The 25,992-nt window shown below is 46.0% G+C and overlaps 1 protein-coding gene across 2 annotated transcripts in view; it reads left to right on the top strand.

Annotated features, from left to right (window-relative positions):
- Positions 1–25,992, top strand: part of HKDC1 (hexokinase domain containing 1) — a 47,790-nt gene that overhangs the window by 11,527 nt on the left and 10,271 nt on the right. For both annotated transcript variants that reach the window (XM_087432100.1, XM_004427040.3), the window contains exons 3-16: positions 774–922; positions 1,023–1,142; positions 5,229–5,324; positions 6,448–6,547; positions 8,690–8,873; positions 12,277–12,432; positions 13,521–13,754; positions 14,587–14,891; positions 16,554–16,699; positions 16,798–16,917; positions 21,479–21,574; positions 21,749–21,848; positions 23,568–23,751; positions 25,761–25,916. In XM_087432100.1, the coding sequence (XP_087288226.1) occupies positions 774–922; positions 1,023–1,142; positions 5,229–5,324; positions 6,448–6,547; positions 8,690–8,873; positions 12,277–12,432; positions 13,521–13,754; positions 14,587–14,891; positions 16,554–16,699; positions 16,798–16,917; positions 21,479–21,574; positions 21,749–21,848; positions 23,568–23,751; positions 25,761–25,916 (2,146 nt within the window). The remainder of the gene's footprint in view (positions 1–773; positions 923–1,022; positions 1,143–5,228; positions 5,325–6,447; positions 6,548–8,689; positions 8,874–12,276; positions 12,433–13,520; positions 13,755–14,586; positions 14,892–16,553; positions 16,700–16,797; positions 16,918–21,478; positions 21,575–21,748; positions 21,849–23,567; positions 23,752–25,760; positions 25,917–25,992) is intronic.

Below are 25,992 nucleotides of genomic sequence, written 5' to 3'. Positions count from 1 at the left end.
AAAGGTTTGTTGGCTCAAGAGTATGAGTTCCTGTTCCATATCTGTGGCTGACACTGAAGGTGCTGGTTGGGGTCCTGGACAGCAATTCTGGCTGGATCCTGAGTGGAAGTCATCAGAGTGGGCTGCCTCACCCCAACGCATGTGTCATTTCCACCTTTTTATTAAGAGCATCTATCTTGCACTGGTCTAGGTTGTGTTCCATTTTCTCCTTTTGCAGTGACTCTGGCCCAAAATATTAAGCATCCTTGGCCCTTGAAGATTCATCATTTGGTCCCCACCCGCCTGGATCATTTTCCTTCTGCCTGTGAGACTGAGACTTGATGGGGCTGGTTTCTCTTCCCTGCATTTCCCTTGCCTTTTCCTCTGAGCCGTATCCGCATTTTCCCTAGCGTGTAGTATCAGCTGTCTCTTCCTGGTTGTGGCGTGCTAGAACAGGCTCCACCCTCAAGGCCCGTTGCTAATACCACCTGCCTGAAGCGGGTTCACATTCGCCTTCTCCAAATGAGCACATTTATTCCTTACGGCATGGTCCAGCGGGCAGGGCTCAGGCTGCAGAGTCAGGCAGATGGGTCCCACCCCAGCTCTGCCACTTACTGGGAGGGCTCAGATCAAGGGCTGCACTTCTGGAGTCTCAGCAGGTGGACATAATGATACCTAGCGCATGGGGTGGTTGTGAAACGTAGTGACATTTATTACCTATCCAGCTTCTAATGCAAAGCTTGCTGTATAGCAGACCTTCAAGAAATGGTAACTTTTTATTTGTGTTCTAATAGAAAATGGGGAGTTTCTTTCCCTGGATCTTGGAGGATCCAAGTTTCGAGTCTTGAAGGTGCAAGTCTCTGAAGAGGGGAAACGAAATGTCCAGATGGAGAGTCAGTTCTACCCAACACCCAATGAAATCATCCGAGGGAACGGCTTGGAGGTACTGGGGGAGGGGCCCTACAAGCAGGGGGGAGACTTGGCATCAAGTTTATGAGTGACCGTGCCTTAGCCCAGTGTCCTGTGCTTTTTCTTCTCTGCAGCTGTTTGAATACGTAGCTGACTGTCTGGCAGATTTCATGAACACCAAAGGGTTGAAGCATAAGAAATTGCCCCTTGGCCTAACCTTTTCTTTTCCCTGCAGACAGACTAAATTGGAAGAGGTAAGGCTGATGCTAGGGAGGAAGAAGCTGTGCAGGACTTGGGGTTGGGGCTGGAGAGTATGGGCGTGTGCAGGAGTGAGGCTGGGGACAGGAGGGATCAACAGGAGTTTTCTTGTTTGTTTTTTTCTTTTTTAAACAATGAGGTGGAAATGTGAGGCTGAGAACTTGTTAATGTGGCTGCAGCTGCCTTGATTTTACACTTAATATGCTCCCATCACTAGGGGAACGGGGTGGTTCTCAATCCTTAGCTCGGTGGTTCTCAGACCTTCATGGGCATTGGAATTCCTGCAGGGCTTGGTAAATACAGATTGCTGGGCCCCACCCAGGAGTTTCTCAGTCAGTGGGGCCTTAGATTTGCATTCCTAACAGGTTCCAGGTGGTGCAAATGCTGCTGGTCTGGGGACCACACTTAGAACCATGGACATAGCTGACTGGAGAAAGAGTAGGAAGGCTCAGGGAATCTTGCCTCTACTCTGAGCCCTTAGGAGGAGGATTGAGGTGGGGTCATTAAAGTGACAATGTTGTTGAGTGGACACTGCACCTGGGATGTACAGTCTCAGCTGTGCCAATAGCCCCCTGGGGTCTCGGATAATTCATCTGTGTGCAATTCATCTCATTTTTTCAATTTGTTAACAGGGAGAAGTCAAACTTGATCTTATGTAAATCTGTGAAAATAAATATGGGGTCATATAAAAGGACAATGAACTTTCTGGGGCCAGTGGGTTATGGTCAAGAGAGTCAGGTCTTCCCAGGCCATGCCTGTCTGGGGTGGTGGCCCATGATCTACTGCACATACTGGTCATGCGCCCAGCTCACAGTCAATTCATGGACCACTGTGATATCATGGACTGCCTTAAGATGTGTTTGATGTTGTTGTTTTGAGCTACTTATTAGTGTAGGCTAGTGGAAAGGGAATGGGTTTTCAGTCTCATAGACTTGGCTTTGAATCATGGCTCAGAACAAGTTGTGTCCCCTGGGCAAGTTACTTAACTTCTTGAGACCCTTGTTTTCTCATCTGTAAAACAGGGATAATAATATCTACTTGCTGGGCTGAGGTGAAGCTTAGACAAAACATGTATAACCTGCCCAACACTGTGCCTGGTGCATCAATGGCAGCTGAGGGGTACGATGATGATTGTCCCATGACTTGTCTCTTCATGCTTTTGTACCTTGTCCCCCAATTCAACAGATGTTTCTGGAGGGCAGCCACTGTTTTATATTGATCTTCCTCTCCACCCCCAGGGTCTCTAGCACATATCTTGTATTTAATAGATGCTTGATAACTGTCTGATAACTGAAAGGTACAATCAGTCATTTTTTTTTTTAAAGATTTTATTTATTTATTTTTCCCCCCAAAGCCCCAGTAGATAGTTGTGTGTCATAGTTGCACATCCTTCTAGTTGCTGTATGTGGGACGCGGCCTCAGCATGGCCGGAGAAGCAGCGCGTCGGTGCGCGCCCGGGATCCGAACCCGGGTCGCCAGCAGCGGAGCGCGCTCACTTAACCACCAAGCCACGGGGCCGGCCCTACAATCAGTCATTTACTTGATTCCATTGAATGGGAATTTGCCATCATCTATCTCTACAGGGAATGGGCTGAGATTTACTTTTTCATTATTTTATAAAGAAAGGATTGGAAGAAAAAGAGTATAAAGAAGTTTTCAGGGAATGTTAGAAGAGGTGGCGCTTTGCTCTGAAGTGTCATCATCTTTGCTGTCTGGAAGAGTAGAGGCCCCCGGAGACGTAGAGGAAGTGGGAGGATGAGCTGGGAATCAGGCCTCAAGATTGGGTTCACCAAACAAACACCTCTTCTTCGATCTCTGTCAAGGAACAGAGACCACAGCAAGAAGGAAGAAAATTCTCAAGCTCTGTGGGAGTTAATTTAACTTTCAGAACCAAACTTGCATATTTTTTTGAGAACTGGGGGAGTGAATGTATGGTTTGTCCATTCCAGGATTTTGGCATTTATCTAAGTCAAATACCCACCAGCATCTTTCTATAATAGTGATAATAATGATAATAATAGCACAGTACTTCAGATTTTGACACTGTATCTTGCGCTATGCTGAACTCTTCATGTGTATTATCTCATTAAAATACCAAAACAATCATGTGAGGTAGATATGATTATTTTCATTTTATATTTGAGAAAAACTGCAGCTCAGAGAGATTAAGAGACTTGCCCAAGGCCACACAGCCAAGAGTGGCTCAGCCCAAACTCACAAACTTCCCAACCACACTGCCTTTCCAGAAAGACGCAGGTGTTTAACCTTGTTTAAAATACCAGTGGGTGCCTAAAAGCATTTTGACCCATTTTGTGTTGTATCCCAATAAGGATTTTCAGGTAACATTTATAGTAGGGAAGGGTACTTGATTTATCGAGGAAGGGAGAAATGCTTTTTCTCATCAAAGTCTAGTTGAATTACTTGTATTTTATAAAATTTCCTTCCAAACTGCCTTTTAGTGTAGTCTAGAGTTAAATAGAAAAGCTTCAGCCACAAGAGAATGCATTAGTAATAGTAACTGAGTGTGGGCATTGCTATGTGACCACGGTTCTGCTGCGGGTATAGATTTTGTGACACTAAAATAAGGACTCTGAGAGAAGGTGGGGTCTGATTAGCCATATAAGTGCAGAAGGAGGTGGGAAGGAGAAGCCTTCATGGGGAGGTGTGGTGGCTAAGGGGGCCTCTTTGTGGAACTAAAAAATGGTTGAAAAAGATAAGAAGATTTAATTCTCTTAAATGGATATTAAAGGAAGAGGTCACTTTGTTGTTGCTTTAGTTTTTTAAATGAGGGAACAAAAAAGTTTTAGCCAAAGAGAAATTTCTTTGTGTGGGTTTCTGCTGATAAAATGGTAATACTTCTTTAAGGTGGAAAAAGAGAGAGAGAAAGAGAATAAGGTAGGAATTGAAAAGTTTAAAGAAGAAAATAGAAATCACCTCTCATCCCAATCTTCAGAGATACTCATACTAGAATTGTTGGGTTTTCCTTCCAGTCATATCTATACTAAATACTGGTATTATGCTGCATATATAGTTTTTAAAAATATAGTTCTATGTGCTGCTGTTTTTTCACTTAACACTATAGCACAAGCATTTATTCCCCACTCCCCCATGCACTCTACCCGCGTCAGGTCCCAGCTTGTTCCTAGCACCCTTTTTGTGGGGGACGCTGCCCTATCATCTCTCACTGCTCTTATCAGGTGAAGCAGGGATGTTACAGCAGCCTGTGAAGGCAGAAGTTAGGGAGAGCTGCCACTAGATGGCGCTGTGGTGCAGGGGAAAAAAACCTGGTCGCTAGTGGGGAGTCAGAGACCCCTGGTCCAGTGGACTCTGTCCTTCCCTCACTGTGGGGCCTAGAGCAGTTCCCTCCTCTCTAAATCTCAGCTTCTTTATCCATAAACTGAGGGATTGAGGAAGATGTGGTCAGGGAGTTGTGAGTTTGAGCTCAGCCACTCTTGACTATGTGGCCTTGGGCAAGTCTCTTCATCGCCAAGTTCTCTTCCAGTCTGAAAAATTCTGTGATTATTCGCTATTTTAGACATGAAACTCTTGGGAAACATCAATTTTAAGCAAATAATTGATAATGCAAATTGAGAAGCATTTTTCTAAGTTGAAATTAAGTTCCCAAGGGAGTCCTACAAGGTAAAACCGTGTTAGTTCTGTTCTGTAGACCTGGCAAACCATGCATTCTGCACGTATGGTATGTATCTACCACATGCCAGGTATTTCCATCAGAGCATTCCTGTGACAGAGGCAAGGAAGTGACGTTTCCATTTTACAGATGAGTAAACTGAGGCTCAGAGAGGTTAAATGACTTGTCCAACGTCTTGTGACTCCAAGTGTTCTGCTTCTTCAGCAATTGTTCTTTCTGCCACTGTGTATAAAGTTTCAAACTGCTCAGATGAGAGTAATAAAGATGTCTAAATTATTAGAAAAGGCCTCTGAAGAAATGTTGAAAGAATTAGGGTGATTCAGCTTAAAGAAGAGAAGGCCATGGAAGATGTACTTTAAGCATGAAATTTCCGCAGTTCATTTTCAGACTGAGTGCCTTCTTCGTTTTAACTGGATCTGGAATCTTCCCCCAGGGTGTCCTGCTTTCATGGACGAAGAAGTTTAAGGCGCGGGGAGTTCAGGACACAGATGTAGTGAGCTGTCTGACCAAAGCTATAAAAAAACACAAGGTGAGGAATTCACCTCAGCATGGGGAGCTCTCCCAGTGCTGGCCCCTTTCTCTTGAGGGGGGTCTCATACTGAGTCTGCCTGGAAAAAGAACCAGAGAAGGAACTGATCTTAGGGAAGGTCTCACTGTAGTAAGATGTGGCAAATTTGAATAAACCCTCTGGTGGCCCTTGCATGTGGAGATTGTTCCCATCTCTGTGGAAAGGCGGCCCTCACCTCCCGGGGACCTGCCACAGCCGCCTCAGGGGGTCTTGGTTAGACCCCATGCTGTGTGTGCTTCTCCAACCCCTCCTCTCCCCTCTGAGGCTTAAACCATCACTTTCTTTGTAGTCAGCTCCCTATTCCACTTTCCACCCTCTAGTCATTGAATATCTCTATTTTTTGAATAAATTTTACAATAGTGTAAATAATTGCAAAAGCAAGACATGCTCCTTGCTGAGCTGAAAAGTACGCAAATAAACCCAAATCACTTGTTACCCTGACGGCAAGAGGAATATTTTGATGGATACCCTTCCAGTCTTTTTTTCTCTTTAAAGATCTGATTGTATTCTTTTGTGTCCTGTGTTTTTCTCCTATTGTTTTCATTTTACTTTAAAATGCTCCCCCAAGCCTTGGGGAACTGTGGAGCAATAATAACCCAAGTCGACTCAGCAGAACGGGAAACCCCGGTGGGAACCCACGGTGCTGCCCATGGAGAGGACTTGGCTGAGGCTGGTTAAGATGTCCCCCAAGGCCCACCAGAGTGGCCAAAAAAAGAGGTCCCCAGGGCAAGGACTTTGGTGTTTTCTCCTAGAAACGCCATTGCTCCCAGGATAAACATGCTTTCCTCAGCGGCCCTCAGACAAGGGCTGGAGTCCTGGTCTGTCCCTCACGTTTCCATTGCACAGAGGACTTCACCCATAAGGCAGGAGCATGGGTTCCCCTCAACTCCCAGCTGCTCTTTCTCTCCCCTGGACCCCTGACCCTTGACAAAGGCCTTGTCTCTTCCAGGCAGGCCCAGCAGGCAGGATCTCGTGATTGTCTCAACCAGTCACTTTCACTACTTTTGCTTCCTCTGTGGGGAAAAATAAAGGGATAACGCCCCTTCCCCCCCACTGATGCCCTCTGGGCCTTGTGTTCCATCAGGACATCGATGTGGACATCCTGGCCTTGGTCAATGACACCGTGGGGACCATGATGACGTGCGCCTACGATGATCCCTACTGCGAAGTTGGTGTCATCATTGGTAACTCAATTTGACTTGTATTTTGGGGGTGGGGGAAAGGGGCTGGTTTGGGGCTTAGTTTCAGCAAACTCTAAGTAAATTCTGTGGGAAGAGTATTGGCACTTTTCTATTTAGGAGAAGCAACACAGGGAGATGGAAAATTAATACACATGTTCATTCATTCATTCATTCAACAAGTGTTTACTGAGTGTCTACTATGTGCCAGGCCTGTGCTCTGCATCGTGTTCTCGGTGATGAATTAATACTCAAAGGTTCGTGTACTCATGGGGCTTTCAGTGGGGAGGAGGGTGAGAGGCGAAAAGGTCTAAACAAATAAGATAATTTCAGGTGGTGGTTAGTGTGACCAAGGAAATAAAGCAGGGTGATGTGAGAGTGAGAGTGTGGGGTGGTCAGGGCAGGCCTCTTTGAGGGGTGACATCTGAGCAGGGACCTTAGTGGTGAAGATAAGAGAGCAAAGTGGAGGTCGAGAGGGAGTGAGTCCCTGGCAAAGGAGAGAGGAAACCTGTGGCGTCTGAGATGGGATGAGTCTCTGGTGCTTGAGCAACAGTAAGAAGCTGAATGGTGGCTGAGTTCAAGTGAGTGAAGGCTGAGAGCAGTAGGTATTCGGGCCAGAGAGAGTGGACGGGACTGGGCAGATTGCGTAGGACAGGGGACCCACTGTAAGGTCATCGGCTTTTACCCCAAGAGAGACAGGAAGGCACTGGAGGACTTTGGGTGTGGGGTGGATAAATAGGATATGCATTTTTCAAAACCTCGTTTTGGCTGCTGTGTGGAAAATGGACTATTAGGGGCAAGAGTGGAAACAAGCTAACCAGCCGAGAGGCCATTGCACTGTGCAGGCGAGACGTTCTGGTGGCCTGGACCAGGGAGGTTGCAGTGCAGCAGAGCTGTTCAGAGGATGGTCAACACCTGAGCTGGGACGCACTCTGCCAGAGGGATCCGTGAGAAGGCAGTTTGGGGGACAATGAAGCCAAATGGATTGGATTTATAGGCAGTTCTTGAATATCCCTTCTGCCACCCCATTCCTTTACCACGATTGGAGAAAGTTTTCTGAATTGCTTTTTCTTCATTTCCAACCCCACTCTCCTCAGCCTGACTTTCCTGAAGGGCAGGATCTCTACGCCTGAGGGGCTTGATCTGCCTTCCTGTTTCCGGAGCCCCACACCTCAGAATGGGATGGGCGCTTGCCAGTCATGGCATCCAGCTACTGTCCACTGTGTCTGTCTTGGTGACTCTGTCGGGTAACCCGCAGATTGGGTGCCATGCTTAAACAGTGTCCACACTTTTCTGAGAAAAGCTTTTCCAAATATTGTATTACATTCTGCTTCTCTACATTTCTTATTTCTCGTGTTGGCCTTTAAAATCTTCAGACCAGAGTATCAGCCAGGGGAAGATGCTTTAAAAATTTTTTTAAAAACAGCTTTATTGAGGCATAAAAATTCTCTCATTTTAGGTGTACAAATCAATGATTTTTAGTAAATTTACAGAGTTTTGTAACCATCACCACAATCTAATTTTAGCACATTTCCATCATCCCATTAGGTCCCAAATGGATCGTGCCCATTTGCAGCCACTCTCCAATACTGAAGTGTTTGAGGCATTTCCTTGGAGTGATTTTGTGTTTGAATATTGGAATGTTGCTTTCTTATGTGATAGCTAATCACTGTTCAAGATACGGAAGTAGCTTATGCTGGGAACAATTTGTGGCAGGCCATGAGTAAAGAATATTTTTAGTATCAAATAGAGAAGAGGCTAAGTAGCTTAGGGAAAGGATTAAAAAATTACTGTGGATTGGTGATTTTTCTTTGGATATTTATAAGCTTAGGTCAACTCATCCTCCTCTTTGTAAATGTGCTCTGTCAGCTTTCATACATATTCATCAGGGACTTCTTTACAATTGACTCCATTCATAACAGCAAACCATTAACAGCCTGAGAAGTGTAGACTTGACATGTCAGCTTTATCCTCATGAACTCCCGCGCTTGCCAAAGCTGCTTCCCTTGGCGAGAACCAGCCCCGGGAGTGGATCAAAAGCACTTTGTGGTACATTCAGAAGACTCTCAGGCGGTTAAGAGTTCTCTCTGTCTTTGCCCAGCTGGGAGCCCTTCCATCTTTGCACATTCTCTCTGATCCCTTGTTCAGGCACTGGCACCAACGCGTGTTACATGGAGGACATGAGCAACATTGACCTGGTGGAAGGTGACGAGGGGAGGATGTGCATCAACACCGAGTGGGGGGCCTTTGGGGACGACGGGGCCCTGGAAGACATCCGAACCGAGTTTGACCGGGAGTTGGACCTGGGCTCTCTCAACCCGGGGAAGCAACTGTGAGTACCCTCGTGCTGTGATCTGGGCATCGGCACCAGTAAGTACCCAATCACTCAAGTGCGCTTTCACCTGGGAGGTTTTTCAGTTGTGGCTAGTTATCCATCACAGTGAGTTTATGAGGCAAGGCTTGTATTTAGTTTCATTGGACAGATGAAGAAAGTGAAGCCAAGGAAATTGAGCGATTTCCCCTGTGTCACCACCTGAATTCTAATTTAATCCATATTTCTGGAGTACATATGTGTGAGGCAGGGGAGATACAGCTGTGAACCAGATGACTCGGGTCCTGCCCTCTTGGCACATTTGGACAAGTGGCCATAGGACAAACCAGTGCAGCCGGAGGAAGCAGGACTCAGCCAAATTCCCCATTTGTGTTTCCAGTGCTCCCCTGCCACCCTGCTTTCTCAGGGGCCTAATCACACAGCGCCTGGTGTGATTCCTTCCCAGCCTCAGGTGTTGTGGAGCCTTTCTCGGCTTTCACCCTACACTCACCTGCAGTGTGACTCCTGAGGGTCTGCCTCAGCTCTGGACGCTGAGCTCTCTGAAGGCAGGCTACACGTGTGATTTTTCTTTCCTTTCTACACGTAGTGTCTTAAACATTACTGCAGCTCTTTAAGTGTTTGTTGAATGAAAAAACATTTTTAAAAAAATTTAAAATAATTTTACATTTACAGAAAAGTTGTGAAAATAGTACAAAATTCCCCTTCACTCAGATTCCCTAAATAGTAACATTCTCTGTGTGTTTGTGTGTCTATGTATATAGACACACATAAAATACACACATACATAAATACACATGTCTGTATAAAATTATTTTTCTGAACCATTTGAGACGAAGCTGCAAACATAATATCCCTCTACTCCTAAATACTTCAGAGTGTATTATCTTAAAACAAGTGTATTCTCTAATATAACCAAAGTGTAATTATCAAAATTAGGAAATTAACACTTTATCAGTTCTTTTTTTTTTTTTTTGCTGAGGGAGATCAGCCCTGAGCTAACATCCATGCTAATCCTCCTCTTTTTGCTGAGGAAGACTGGCTCTGAGCTAACATCTATTGCCAATCCTCCTCCTTTTTTTCTTCCCCAAAGCCCCAGTAGACAGTTGTATGTCATAGTTGCACATCCTTCTAGTTGCTGTATGTGGGACATGGCCTCAGCATGGCTTGCCGAGCGGTGCGTCGGTGCGCGCCCGGGATCTGAACCCGGGCCGCCAGTAGCAGAGCACGCACTTAACCGCTAAGCCAGGGGGCCGGCCCCACTTTATCAGTTCTGATATCTAATTTACAGACCTTATTCAAAATTCACCAGCTGCCCCACTAATGTTCTTTATTAAAAAAAGAGAAAAGATTGTCCTGGTCGAGGCTCCAATACAGGATCACACATTGCATTTTGCTGCCATGTCTCTTTAGCCTCCTTTAATCTGGAAAACTTCTGTAGTGTCTCTTTTTTTTTCATGATACATACAAGCTTGAAGCATACAAGCCATTTATTTTATAGACTGTCCCTCGATTTGGATTTGTCTGATGTTTCCTCATGATTAGAGTCAGGTGATGCTTTTTCGCAGGAATGTCACACAAGCGGCGTGCGTCCTCCTCAGTGTGGTATCTGGAGGTGCATGATGTTTGTTCCATTACTGGGGATGCTAACTCGAATCACTTGGTTAAGGGGATGTCCAACGGGCTTCTCCACCATAAGGTTATTATTAATCCCTCTGTAAGGAGTATCTGGTGAAGAGATACTTTGAGACTATGTACATATCCTGTTTCTCTTTAAACTTTCACTTTCTAGTTTTAGCACCCATTGATGAATCTCTGAATCCATCATTCCCTCTGTTTATTAGTTGTTATTCTATTGTAAGGAAGAACTTTCCTGCCTCCTCCATTTATCTATTTATACTAATATGGACTCATGCATTCTATTTTAATTTAATGGGTTATGATTTCTTCCGATCATTATTTATTTTGATGCTCAAATTTTTTCAGATTTGGCCAATGGAAGCCCCTTCAAGCTGATCCCTGTGTCCTTTTGACATACATGTTCCCATCACTCTTTAATAAGTACTCCCTTATTTTCTGGCACAGTAAGATGCTCCAGGCTCATTGGGCATTTTCCTAGCCCCAGCCCTGGAATCTAACATTTTTCCAAGAAGCCTTGGTAAATAAATATAAGTACCTCCTAGAAACCATTCAAACATTAGAATTGCATTCCCAAAAAGCAAATTTCTATTTTTATTTTTTTTTATGTTTTTTTTTGTGTGTGTGTGCGGAAGATCAGCCCTGAGCTAACATCCGTGCTAATCCTCCTCTTTTTGCTGAGGAAGACCGGCTCTGAGCTAACATCTATTGCCAATCCTCCTTTTTTTTTTCCCCAAAGCCCCAGTAGATAGTTGTATGTCATAGTTGCACATCCTTCTAGTTGCTGTATGTGGAACGCGGCCTCAGCATGGCCGGAGAAGCGGTGCGTCTGTGCGCGCCCGGAATCCGAACCCAGGCCGCCAGTGGCAGATTGCGCGCACTTAACCGCTAAGCCACGGGGCCGGCCCACAAATTTCTGCTTTGGGTGTACCTGCTCCCCAACGCACACCCATTTCACTGGTGATGCAGAGCAGTCGCGGCCCAGGAAAGAGGTGCCCATTTTTGGGGCTTGATCATTCTCACTCTCTCCATTTCACTTAAAGTAAATTCAATTCCCTCAAATCCAACTTGAATTTCTTTTGATTGTCTTCTGTTTCTGCAATGTTCTCAGACTTTTTATAATGAAATAGATAAAGTTGATTAGGAGAGAGACCATCCTTGATTTTGTGTCTTACTATATTTAGAAAATAAAAATTAGATTTAGTAGTTTACCTGGGAAACAATTAGTAATTGCTTGTTGGATGCAGACTCAGAGTCAAGGTGTAGGTAGCCTGGTGGGGTAGTTCATCCACATTACTGTAGAACCTCTTTGGGGCTTTCCCAGCCCATCTCACAGACACAGCATCTTTCTGTCTTGGATAGACGCACAGTGTAGGAGTTGGAAGCATCTGAAATTTGGATTTGTCTTCCATGGTTGGTGATCTTGGGAAAGTACCTGAGGTCTCAGAAGTTGAGATTCCTTATGCCTAACATGAGAATGGCACCAAGGGTCATTTGAGATAAGGATTCTTGGAATCAAGAACTTTGTGAGCAGGAATCTCCTCTAGTTTAGTCCTCCCCTTTTCTAGGTGAAGAGAGTGCAGCTCAGAGAGGATAAGTGGGCTCCTAAGGGCACCTCAAGCTGGGGCAGGGACTGAGGCCTCCTGACCTGTGGAGCGGCCTTTCCGCTACTCATGCTCCTGACCAGGGGCCGTGGCTCATGGGCTTTGGGAAAAGATGCTGCATAACCAAAGGTGTTGCTGCCACTGATCTATTCACCAAATTGTAGGTTTGAGAAGATGATCAGCGGCCTATACCTGGGCGAACTCGTCAGGCTTATCTTGCTGAAGATGGCCAAGTCAGGCCTCCTGTTTGGTGGTGAGAAATCCTCTGCTCTCCACACTAAGGGCAAGATTGAAACACGGCATGTGGCTGCCATGGAGAAGTAAGCTACCGGCTGGATGCCCCCTGCCTTGACTCTGCAGAGGGTTAGGGTGGGCAGTCAAGGTGTGGTATGCTCATGGTAGTGGGACAACAAGAAGGAACCAGATCTTCCTTCTTCACCAGGACGATTTCAGACCTGGGCACAGCTTCAGGTGGGTTATCAATGCCTGCCATGACTCAGATGTGGCTTCTTGTTGATTCCATCAGCCAGGGATTCTACTGTCGGAGGTGTACCTCCTCTTCATGTTTTGCTGCCTTCTTCCTCCCTAAAGTGGAGATTTATAACTTTTTTAGGGTCACAGACCCCTTTGAGAATCTGATTCAAGTTCTAGACCCTTTCTGTTTACACACAATTTAACTTACAATATCAGGGCATCCTTAGACCCCTTAAAGCCTACACATGGAATCTAAGTTAAGAACTCCTGTTGTAGCGAGAGCCTTCTCTACCTAGTACTGTTGGGGACTGGCTTTGGTGATCTGAGGCCTCACACACGGGTCCCTGCAATGGGGAGTTGGCTGGTGAAGGCAGCTGGCCCCAGTCAACTCAAGGTCCTGTTCCTCAGGCTTAGAAACCCTGGCACTGCCCTGAGCTTTGTAATCAATTTAGATTCTGAGCTCAGCAGTGTGGCATCTGACTCCTAGAGTCTGTGTTTGTGCAGAACTTGGCAGGGACTGAGTTTCTGTGAAAGGAAATATTGTACAGAGTGGTTAAAAGGTTGAGCTCTGTAATCTAAGTGCCTGAGTTCAAATCATGACCCTTGCACTTACTAGCTGTGTGACTGTGGACAAGTTACTTATCATCTCTGTGCCTCAGGTCTCTCTTCTGTACAAGAGGATAATGATAGTACTTTCCCCAGGATTGTTATGAGGATTGAATTAGTACATGTCAAATCCTTAGACACGTGTGTGGCACATAGTAAGTTCTCAATAAATGGTGGCTACTGTGATCATTGTTGATATTATTATTGTTACATTACTATGTGCCAGCCGATTTATTTTCATGATCCTGAGATGTGGGAAAGCTGGTTGTCTGAGGGGGATCCCATGGAGTGAAGAAGTGTGGTCCTCTCATTCCTGTCCCCTGGCCAGGTATAAAGAAGGCCTTGCCAATACAAGAGAGATCCTGATGGATCTGGGCCTGGAGCCTTCGGAGGCTGATTGCATTGCGGTCCAGCACGTCTGCACCATCGTCTCCTTCCGCTCAGCCAATCTCTGTGCAGCGGCCCTGGCAGCCATCCTGACACGCCTCCGGGAGAACAAGAAGCTGGTGCGACTCCGGACCACGGTGGGCATGGACGGCACACTCTACAAGATTCACCCTCAGTGAGTGCTGCTTGCTGCCCACAGCCCCGCAAATGAGTCTCCCCTAGAACAGAGTCCCTGTGTCCCCTCTAAACTATGCTGCTTCTCTGGGTTGCTGGAACCAACCATCTCCTATTGGTTCTGCGGTTATAGGGGAAAGGGTAAATTCAGAGTCTACATTCATCTAGCTGGCTAGGTTGCTTAGAGGGATCATTCTTAAATATTCTGCTAAAGCCAATTGCCTGACTAGAAAGGCCATCCATCCGTGCATTTATTCATCTGTCCATCCATTTATCCATTAATTCGTCTATCTATCCATTATCATTGGATGCCTACTATGTGGTAAGATTGGAAAGTAAGATACACCCAGTTATAGAGGGGGAAACATCAGGATGGCAGAGGTTGCGAAGTTCACATGAAGGATACTGGTAGGAAAACACAGGGAAATGAGTATTTCCCAGGAGGAGGGAGCACAGAAGCCCCTCTGGCTAACAGAGCTGGTGTTGGGAGTCAGGTGGGTAAACCTGGAAAGAGCTGGGGAAAGAGCTTCCCCTTTGGGCAGAGATGATGTTCAGCCAATATGTTATGTGTGGACATGCCCTACTGGTTGAAGTATTAGTGATAAAATAGTCACTTTTTTGAGCCTCCCAAGTGTCCCTTCCACTGCCCCAGCTGCCCTAGTCCCTGCCCCCAGTCACCCCCTGCCCCCCCACCATCCAGCAACTAAAAGGGTGAGCCCTGGCCCAGCAGGGCTTCCCAGGAGCCCATTCTCCTGCTACTCCTGAGTCTGTTCTTACTGGCTGGGTGCAGGCCTTTATGATTGTTACATGTTTTGCCATCACCCTGCTTTCAGGTACCCAAAACGCCTGCACAAGGTGGTAAGGAAACTGGTCCCGAACTGTGACGTCCGCTTCCTCCTCTCGGAGAGTGGCAGCACCAAGGGGGCTGCCATGGTGACAGCGGTGGCCTCCCGCGTGCAGGCCCAGCGGAAGCTGATTGACATGGTGCTGGCTTTATTCCGGTTGACCCAAGAGCAGCTCGTGGGTGTGCAGGACAAAATGCGGGCTGAGCTCGAGTATGGGCTGAAGAGGGACACCCACCCGCTGGCCACAGTCAAGATGCTGCCCACCTACGTCTGCGGGATGCCGGATGGCACAGGTGGGCTGCGCACAGCTCCCTTCTCTGAAGGGCCACCCAGAGCTCCCATCAAAACTTCTTAAATCTAGTTAGGTTTTTTGTTTTAAGAGCCTTGGATTCATGTCTGTAATGGAGGGAGGGAGAGTAGGGTAGAAGGTCAATACTCCTTCCGAATCTATTTGCCTTGGTTGATCCAAGGCATTTGCAGTGAAAGAATACCTGAGTTAGGTCCCACGCGTGCAAGTATCCATGTAGTTGAGAACACGGAGTGTACCCCATGCTGTTGGCAAACGGAAGACCCAGATGCTGTCCCTGGGAGCTTCCATCTGGACACTTGGGGTCGTCTGGCTTGTCTTCCCACTCGTTTCCCTGCCTCTCTTCTCCCCTGGGGCTCGGCTCTCTTCTTCTCCCCTCTCATCACTCTCTGCCCCCAACTTCTCCGACACTTGATCCTTCTCCTGGTCCTCTGTGCTCAGCTGAGAGGAGCCACTAAACAGGTGGAGTCAGTTCTTTAGCCAAGTTGCTTCACCTCTTTGAGCCTGAAGGGCTCACCCAGAAATAATGACCTTTGTAAAATGCTTTATATCTTGTAATTTGCTTTTGAACCTTTAATTTCATTTTGTCTTCACAACAACTTTGTACGTTACATAAAGAGAGAATGATTCCCATTTTATGGATGCCAAAACTGAGACTCAGAGAGGTTAGATGACATGCTCAAGGTCACACAGCTGTACTTTGGGTCTCGCAGCAACAAAGATCTTTGCCAGAGCCAATATCCTTCAAGTCTACATGGGGAAAAAAACTGAGAGTGGTGAAAGACACTATTCAATTATTCATTCATCCCTTTTATCCTTCTGCCTTCATTGCTCAAGTTTCGTTAAGCACTTACTATATGTCAGGCTCTGTTCTAGGCACAGTGATAGAGCGGTGAGGAAAACACAGTCCCTACCCTTGTGGAGCTCATGTTCTGTTGGGCTGGCAGACAATGAACAAATAAATGCCGTATGATGCCGTGTAATGACAGGTGCTGTGAAGAAAGATGACCACGATAAGGCTAAGGGAGCTGGCTGGGAGTGATGTCTTTGGAAAATTCAAGGAACAGCAAAATGTGTGTTCTAGCCACTGTGGCTAGAACAGAGTGAGTGAGGCAGCGAGAAGGTGAAAGGTTACACAGAACAGACTGTGAAGCTCTGCCATGTTGGAGAAGTGAGAGGCACTGCTCTGGGGTGGCCCTGGACAGTAGGGGAGTTGGACTTGGTATGCTTTCTTATTAGTCAGGTGGCATTTTGGGGAAAGAGAGAGTAGGGACAGGAAGAATCGTTTCATGCTCGTGGTGAGCAGTTCCTCTAGGCCATACAGACAGGATGGAAACACCTTCCGGAGTTCTTTGCAGGCAGGGTAGCCTGGCCTGGATTCACCCTCAGAGGCTCCTTGAGCATAAATATCAGGTGTGACCTTTACCAGATACCGAGAAAAGTGAGCCAGCCTCAGACAGGCTCAAAGTGCTGGCCAGTACTCTCACGCTGTGCTCGGTGACCGCCACGCCCCTCTGCCCCATGAACCCCAGGGGCGCAGGCTCTGGGGCTGCTCTGCTTCGGCGTCTCCTCTTCCTCCCAATGCCTCCACACGAGTCCCTGCTCTGTGCATGCTGGTGGAATGCAGCCCCCACTTTCTCCACCACAGAGAAAGGAAAGTTCCTTGCCCTGGATCTGGGGGGAACCAACTTCCGTGTTCTCCTGGTGAAGATCAGAAGTGGACGGAGGTCGGTGCGAATGTACAACAAGATCTTCGCCATCCCCCTGGAGATTATGCAGGGCACCGGTGAGGAGGTAAACGCTGGGGAGGGGGGTGGCTCTGTGCTCCGAGGTGCCAGCCTGCCGCCCCGTATCACTGCTGCCTGGGTGTGACTGCCGCTCTCTCCCTGCAGCTCTTTGACCATATTGTGCAGTGCATTGCTGACTTCCTGGACTATATGGGCCTCAAGGGAGCCCAGCTGCCTTTGGGCTTCACGTTCTCCTTTCCCTGCAGGCAGGCGAGCATTGACAAGGTAAGACAGCCCAGCCAGGCTCACAGCTAGCCCAGTGGGCAGAGGAATCTCAAGATGCCTCTGAGTCCCTGTTCATCCTATGTAAGGGTCTCAAGTTCAGGGTAGTTAGAGAAACATGATCGAGAATTTGAACCATTTATTTTTTTCTATTTATTATGTTCCATTTTTGTTATTTTTTGGATTGAAGTTCACAAAAGAATTTAGGATAGTATACAATAAAGGGACACATGTATAAGAGTACTGTTAAAAGAGAGGTCAAATCATATTATGAAGAGATAGAAAGAGGTAATGAGCAGTTAAGGCCTGTGATATTATCTGTGTCTTCCTGGGCAGCCAATGTAAACAAGGAAACACAATAGGTTGTCGGGTTTTTATTGTCTGATGAACAAAAGCTTACCAGTACATCAGAAGAAATGCATTTCTTTCCTGATATTAGAATCTCGGAAGGAATTTATCACATGGACACTTATTTAGTTGACATTGAAGAACACCATGGATAATAATTTTAATAAATTATTTGTAATAATTTAGAAACATGTATCACAAGGTCTCTCTTGGAATTCTTGGATAAAAACACCATCTACCAGCTTGTGGAGAGCCGAGCGCGCTCTTTCTCTCTAACAGGCTTATGTCAACCAGAATTATAGGCCTGGCATAAAAGCAGAACACCATTCCTGAATTTATAGGGAGAACTCCAGTCGGCACAGCAAGTCAACCAGAGAGCTCATGACATTAATAAGAAGAGTGACACCAAAGATTTGTTAAGATTTTTTCTAATCCACTCAATGTCCCCATGAGGTACACAGTTTTTGTTTTGTTTTATTTTTTACTATTTATTTATTTAGTTATGGTAAAATAGATATAAAATTTACCACTTTAACCATTTTTTTTATTTTTATTTTTATTTTTATTTTTATTTTTTCCCCCCAAAGCCCCAGTGGATAGTTGTGTGTCGTAGCTGCACATCCTTCTAGTTGCTGCATGTGGGACTCGGCCTCAGGATGAACGGAGAAGTGGTGCCTCGATGCGCACCCGGGATCTGAACCCGGGCCACCAGCATTGCAGCGCGCGCACTTAACCACCAAGCCACAGGGCCGGCCCTACCACTTTAACCATTTTTAAGTGTACAGTTCTGTGGCATTAAGTACCTTCACATTGTTGTGACACCACAACCATTATCCATCTTCTGTACTTTTTCATCTTCCCGAAGGGAAACACTATACCCATTAAACAATAACTTCCCATTTCTCCCTCCCCCTAGATCCTAGTAACCTCTATTCTACTTTCTATGAATTTGACTATTCTGGGTAATCTCATATAAGTGGAATCATACACTATTTGTCCTTTTGTGACTGGCTTATTTCACTTAGCGTAGTGTCCTCAGTGTTCATCCATGTTGAAGCATGTGTCAGAATTTCCTTCGTTTTTAAAGCTGAATAATATTCCATTGTATGTATAGACACTATTTTTAATCACCATTTTGTGGTTAAGAAAAACAGGCACAGAGAGATTAAGTAAGTTGCCCAAGTTGCCCCATCTATAAATGGTGGTGGAGGGTTCCAACCCAGGACACTGGCCTGAGAGCCCAGGCTCTTGCACTCTGCCCTCAAGGGGACCAGGCCCTGGAGCCCAGTGTTTTAGGGCCATTTTGGCTATAATGCACGTATATTTAATGAAAGCAAAAAATCAAGAAATAATACTTACCTTTATTGTGTACATTACACTCTATTTTCTATCCTATTTCATTTTTCATATGAGGAAATTGAGGGATGCAGGTCTCAACTGATGGGTGGGTGCGAAATCAGAACTGAAGTGGAGCTCCCCGGGGCTCTGAGAACGCCATGAGAACACATGTTTAGCAGGCCTACCCACCCCCCAACCACCCCAATGATTCAGAGAACGGGGCGAAGGGGGTTCAAAAGGCTGAATTATCTGGTAATATGGCTAGATCTCTCAAAATTAAAAATGACAGAATGCTAAGAGCCAGAAGATCCATTTCTCAAGATTCCATTTCTCAAGCATGTGCCCGAGGAGGAATGAACAAGATGTTCACCACAGCATGTCTTTTTAATAATGAAAAATTAGAAATAACCCAAATGTCTGGCAATAGAGAATGACTACATAAACTATGGCATATCAATCATATGGAATTAATTCCTTGATTTTTATAACAAACACATACATAGTGCTTGCTCTGTGCCAGACACTGTTCTAAGTGCGTCACAGATATTACTTACCTGGTGGGGAGGCAGCAGAGTGCAATAGTTAAGAGCACGGGTCTGGAACCACATTGCTTCAGTTTGAATCTTGGCTTCTCCACTAACTGGCTGTGTGACCTTGGGCAAGTTATTTAACCTCTCTGTACCTTGGTTTCCTCATTTGAAAATTGGGGATAAAAATAATACTTATTATATGGGTACGTTTTGTGGGTTTTTTTATTTCTATGCAATTATATTTGAGGAATATTTTTTTCAGTGAAGAAATGTGGCAGATCCATATTAACTGACCTGGAAAGGTCTGGAGATACATTTTTGAGTGAGAAAAACACATTGCAGTAGTCCACACACAGAACTTATTTATTTAGAAATACGTGTAAACAGAGAGAAAACGGTCTGGAAGGATTCATATCAGAGTGGTAATAGAGGTGACCTCTCAGATTGGGGGGATAGGGAGTTAAAGGAGTTGATCCTTATCAGTAACACTTTAATTTTTTATAAGGATAATGCATTTCTGTATTACTGCTACCGTTAAAAATTGATATACTGTCAGGGAGGGGAGCTGTGTGCAGCTGGTCTTGAACAATCGATGGCACCAGGACACGGCTGTTCCTCCTGACCCAGGACGCTGGGCCTCCAGGCCCCTCTCCCAGCAGTTCTGACAGGTTCACAAAGACACAGCTAAGAGGGAAGAGGAGACCACGGGACAGCTGGGAGCAAAGCTGCCCATGGCTGGGGAGAAAACAGAGAGACTTTTAAAAAATATTATTTATAATTGCAACTAATAGGAAAGAGAGATTTTTCATTTGGAGGTGAATCTCTAATGTTCTACATACATCCACCAGGAAAGGAGCAAGGCAGTCCAGCTTCCCAAGTACTGTGGGGAGAAGGAGGGAGACTAGGGCTGAGGGCCTCAGGGTGAGGTGGCCGTCTAGCCCATGGGGTTGGGGGCGCTGCCATCAGAGTTGCTAGCCACCTCTCCTATCCCAGGACCTCTCCTGGCCTAGATGTCCCAGCTTTACGTGCCCTCGCCCCACCCCTGGCTCTAGGCTATGGAGTCTGAGGCTCAACTAACTCCTGCCTCCAGCTAACAGCGTAAGCTTGAGCTTCCTTTTAAAAATTAAAAATACTTGGGCCGGCCCCGTGGCTTAGCGGTTAAGTGCGTGCGCTTCGCTGCCGGCGGCCGGGGTTCGGATCCCGGGTGCGCACCGAGGCACCACTCCTCCAGCCATGCTGAGGCCGCGTCCCACATACAGCAACTAGAAGGATGTGCAGCTATGACAGACAACTATGTACTGGGGCTTTGGGGGAAAAATAAATAAATAAAATCTTTAAAAAAAAAAAAATTAAAAATACTTTTTATCAGTATTATAAAAATTATGCATGCCAATTTTAGGAAAACTAGAAAATATAGACAAACAAAAGGGGGAGACTAAAAGGCACCCATAGTCTTGCACCGAGAGAGAACCACTGTCAACCCTCTGGTACTCCAGATCTGAGTGTGTGTATGTGGATTTTAAAAGAATAATAGAATAACTCACCATCTGTATTTGTTTAATGTGTGTTCACTTAACAGTGTATGGTGAACATCTTTCTCTAACATCCAACGTTCTCTTATGGCATGATTTTTTATGGCTGTATAACATTTCCTACATTGATGTACAAGATGATAGATCCATATTGTTGGAATGATTCGGTGCCTCTACTTTTTCACTGTGGAACAATGCTTTGATGAATGTTTTGTAACTTTATCTTTAATCACATCCTTTTTTTTGGATGTGATTAACCTTGAGCTAATGTCCGTTGCCAATCCTCCTCTTTTTTAGCTCGAGGAAGATTAGCCCTGAGCTAGCATCCATGCCAATCCTCCTCTATTTTTTTTGTATGTGGGATACCTCCACAGCATGGCTGGTGAGTGGAGTTGGTCGGCACCCAGGATCCGAAGCTGCGAACCCGGGCCGCCGAAGTGGAGCGTGTGGAACTTGAACCACTCGGCCACAGGACCGGGCCCTTTAATCACATCTTAATCTGTCCTTGGCTAAATTAGAAGTGGGACTGCTATGATCCAGGCCTTTGTTCTGTGCAGTCATGGCCAGGGAACATGAGTTGACCCTTGATGAATATGAATTGCTACAATTATTCCACTCAGCGGTAGACCTTGTTTGAGCATCATGCTCTATGATGCCTCTGGGCCCAGTGTTAGGGGTGCAGAGATGGCAGCACAGTCAAAAGCACATGCATTTGACCAGCAGTCAACTACAGTGCCTTGCATCTATTTGATGTTGAGGTTGTACAGTAGTCCCAGCAAACTATTTCTCAAATGAATTTCCTCTCCTTTCTTTCAGGGAACACTCATTGGGTGGACCAAAGGCTTCAAGGCCACTGACTGTGAAGGGGAAGATGTAGTGGACATGCTCAGGGAAGCTATCAAGAGGAGAAATGTACGATATGGTGTTGAGGCTCATACCTGATCTTGCCCCTTCTCCCAGGCCCCTCTGCTCTGCCATCCTATATCCAGCCCTGTGACTGGCCTCTGCCCCCCTTGGGCTGATATGCCCCTCCTGAGCCTGTTTGGCTTGTACATTCTACTTACAGTACCGCTGCTTCCTTTGCAGGAATTTGACCTGGACATAGTTGCAGTCGTGAATGACACAGTGGGAACCATGATGACCTGTGGCTATGAAGATCCTAATTGTGAGATTGGCCTGATTGCAGGTAAGTGGTCAGGCATGTCTCATTGGCCTACCCCCATCTGGTCTTTTGGAGGTTCCCTTTTAACATAGTGAGAGGCAAGGGGGTCATTGTTCCATTACCTAGAGGCTCTGAAGCCGGCTTTGTCCGAGGCAGAGATGAAGTTAAGATTGAGATTCCAGGTGTCCTAATTCCTAGGTCTTTACTTAATATCTTTTTCCTTAAGGGTTCTAAGCAAAGGTTGTCCTTTCTGTTGAGGAAGGAGAATAACATAGAAAGAGAAGATTTTCAAATTAAGGCCTTGGGGCAGATTATCCTGAGAGGAAGGAGACCACAGTTGGATCATGTTGGCCTGGGGCTGAGGGAGCTAGATTTTCATGCTGGCTCCAACGTATACCTCCTCTGTTCTCTGACCTCTTCTGGCTGTCAGGGTGCACAGGATGGGGAAGAGTTGGAAAGGAATCTAGGAGAGGATAAGGGAGTGGCCTGAGGTTTGACATAGGCATTTTGGGAATCTTCAGGAGAAGTCTAGCAGTGATTAAGGGCAAGGGTGGATTCCAGAGGGATGTCTCTCTCTAAGATGTGGGGGCACAGGTGGGATTTGAACAGGTGGAGCAGGGATAATGGGCATTCCAAGTGACAGGCACAGGTGAAGTAATGACAGAATCTGGGAAAGTTGTTCCAGTTGGTTGTCTGGGCTTCCTGAAGGTGAGTAGTAGATAGAACAAGGAGATGGGGATATACTGAGATGTTTTCAATGCCAGGTAAAAGCTTTCGTCTCACGCTAACTCTGACCCATTCTGTGACCTTGGGCAAGTTACTTATTCTGTCTGGACTTGAGTTTCCTCATCTGTGGGAAAGGTTGGGCTAGACCTAGGAGGGCAAAGAGGTGAGACTGTTTGACTGAATATAATAGTTGACTGGACTGTTGTGTTGAGAATAGTTCTGAGACCAGGTCATGGGCAAAGGAGAAGAGGGTGGCTTACAGATGCCAAGTATTTACCTATCCAAGACTAGATGGTTCTTCATGATCCCTTCCAGCTCTGACTCCTAACTCTATGACTACTTGGAAGCTCACTTTGTATGCCTATAGCTTAACAATAATGATGAGGATGATGATGATCTTATATGATGATGGTGATGATGATGATATCACAAGTACCATTTATTGAATACTATCTATGTGGAGGAAACTTACTAGTGTCATCTCATTTTTTTCTTTTTTTTTTTTTGAGGAAGATCAGCCCTGAGCTAACATCCATGCCAATCCTCCTCTTTTTGCTCAGGAAGACCGGCTCTGGGCTAACAACTATTGCCAATCCTCCTCCTTTTTTTCCCCAAAGCCCCAGCAGATAGTTGTATGTCATAGTTGCACATCCTTCTAGTTGCTATATGTGGGAAGTGGCCCCAGCATGGCTGGAGAAGTGGTGCATAGGTGCGTGCCCGGGATCTGAACCCGGGCCGCCAGCAGCGGAACGCGCACACTTAACCACTAAGCCATGGGGCCGGCCCCTCGTTTTTTTCTTTATAGGGCAGGTATTATTTCCTTTCTACAGATGAAGAGATTGGGCCTCTGAAAGATGAGATACTTGTCTATGGTTACCCAGCTATGAGTGTAAAGCTAGAATTCATACCCTGTTGTATCTGGCTTTAAGCCTAAATTCCTATCCACTGCACTCCACTGCCTCTTTAAGACCTTGTGGTGTCTTTTGAAGACTGAAGTCCCTTCATGATTCCTTCTAGGAACAGGCAGCAACCTATGCTACATGGAGGAGATGAGGAATATCGAACAGGTGGAAGGGGACGAAGGGAAGATGTGCATTAACACAGAGTGGGGAGGATTTGGAGATAATGGCTGCATAGATGACATCCGGACCCAATATGACAAGGAGGTGGATGAGGGGTCCTTGAATCCTGGCAAACAGAGGTGAGGAGGCAGATGTGTACATTTATGCAGGTTGTGCAGTATATAACTTTACCAGATCTAGGGGGGGTTCCGTTTTCATGTCATAGACCCTATAGCTTTGTATATTTATTACAACTCTCCATCAGGTGTCAGTGAAGTATCTTATTTGAACAAAAGCAAAATGTAATGATAAGTTTCCAACAAGTAGAAAGAAGGGGTGCCTTTTTCTAATTACCATAAGGTACCATGAGGTCTAGTAGTGGCTTTGGAAGTGAGGCAGAGGCTGTCAAAAAGTCCTTTGACTGTGGGCTTGGTGTTACAGAGCAGGGACATGGTGACTTAGTGGGCCCTATAGGGATGGGCTTCTAGTAGGTCCAGTTTAGAGGTCAACATCCTCAGCCTTTCAAGAGCTGGCTGCCAGGTGGATGACCTCTGTTGATCTGTGGGTGGAGAAGTGGCCACAGGTGGTGGATATGAGTCTGGTTCTCAACCACAATATCATGTCCCACCACGGGTCACAATCACTTGTGAGGTGTATTCCAATTACTAACCATACTGAAAATAATAAATGATTCTTAAAAAAAAAACAAAGTACATTTTTAATTGCATTCTCATATACCTTCCTGAGTCGGAGAGAAAGGGGTAGATAGAGACAGGGCTAGCATGCTGGGAATTGATAATTAACCTGGGCCAATCCATTACAACAGGGGTTGGCAAACTTTTTCTGTAGAGGACCAGATAGTAAATTTTTTACCATCATGCCATATTGTCTTTGTTACAACTAAACTCAGTGTCTTAATATATAAAATAAGATGAAAATGTAGATTTATCGTGATGGATGATATCCAAGTGAAGAAGTCGGGCAGATAGGAAAAGTAATGGGACGCCTGGGCCTCAGACACATTGGTAACTGCTGAACTGAGAACATTGTATAGGAGAGCCTTGGGCAAGGCCAAGACAGGCCTTGGTGGTCCCTGTCTTCCTTTGTTATTGGTCTTTGAAGCTGGGAGGCAAATGAGTTATGGTAAGCCCAGCTGAACTAGGGTTTGCTCCAGAAAGAAGGGACCTTATCTCTGAATCCCAAGTTGGGACATCTGAATATCATGACCTCTTCTCAAGGGGCAGGTTCCTTCTGACTTAATTTTGTGTCTAAATCCACTGGAGGCTCATATTTTTGGAGTGAGAGTTTAAGGGGGCAACACATTTGAATTTGCCTTGTAGTCACCATTATTTACTCTGTTTCATGTTGGTTCCTTAGACTGATGAGGTCCTGAACGGTTAAGAGAACACAATTCCAGCACATAAGTCTCAGGCACACTCAGATTTCTATTTGGCTCTGCAAGCAGTGGCAGTCCAGCTCCACATCACTGTTATTAATACTGTCACACATGCCTGTGCAGAGTTCCTGGCCAGTGCCTGTCTGTTACAAAGCCGCTTTTCCTCTTGTTCCTTCCCTCATGGAGCTCACAGCCTGCTAGAAAGGGGGAAGGGAGCTAACATTTTTTGAGCATCCCTGCTATGTGCAGACAGTTTAAATATATTATCTTGAGGAGCAGAGTCTGTAGTGGAAGAGATTTCTTCAAATACAAAGCCAAGGAGAATCTCCAGTAGAACAGGTTTATAATGCAAAGCCAAAGAGAACTGGCTTTGGGGCCAGGAAAGGGACTCACCTTGCTTAGTGCCTACTGTATAGCAGATGCTTGCCTCCCGACAGTCTTGTGGGATCATTGTTTTGCTCCCGGTTTCGTAGATGATGGCTTACAGTGCTTGCTCAGGTCATGCAGCTAGTACGTGTCAGAGGGAGGACCTGGCTCTGGTCAATGTGGCTCCAACACCTGGCTTTCCCACATCATGCTGTCTTCTGCATTACGTTTCTCTTGGCCTGCTGCCCACTCTGAACCACTCCGATCCAGGCAACTGGCTGATGCCAGTGGTGTGCTTTCCACCTCCCGACCCGTGGTCCTTTCGGGAACCACTCGCCAGTGCTGCTTTTCCTGCTCTCACCAACCTCATCCCTTTTCTCCAAACAGATACGAGAAAATGACCAGTGGGATGTACCTGGGGGAGATCGTGCGGCAGATCCTGATTGACCTGACCAAGCAGGGTCTCCTCTTCCGTGGGCAGATTTCAGAGCGTCTCCGGACCAGAGGCATCTTTGAAACCAAGTTCCTGTCCCAGATTGAAAGGTGACATTTGGTCAAGTTCACCTGCTCGGTGCGAGAGGCCCTGATTGGGATGTGCTGCCATCACACCAGGGTCCAG

The sequence above is a fragment of the Ceratotherium simum genome, chromosome 6 (assembly GCF_057802395.1).
Source record: "Ceratotherium simum simum isolate JZ-2026a chromosome 6, ASM5780239v1, whole genome shotgun sequence".
Lineage (NCBI taxonomy): Eukaryota > Metazoa > Chordata > Mammalia > Perissodactyla > Rhinocerotidae > Ceratotherium > Ceratotherium simum.
Note: the sequence above shows the minus strand (reverse complement) of the source record. Positions and strands in the feature narration are given on the sequence as shown.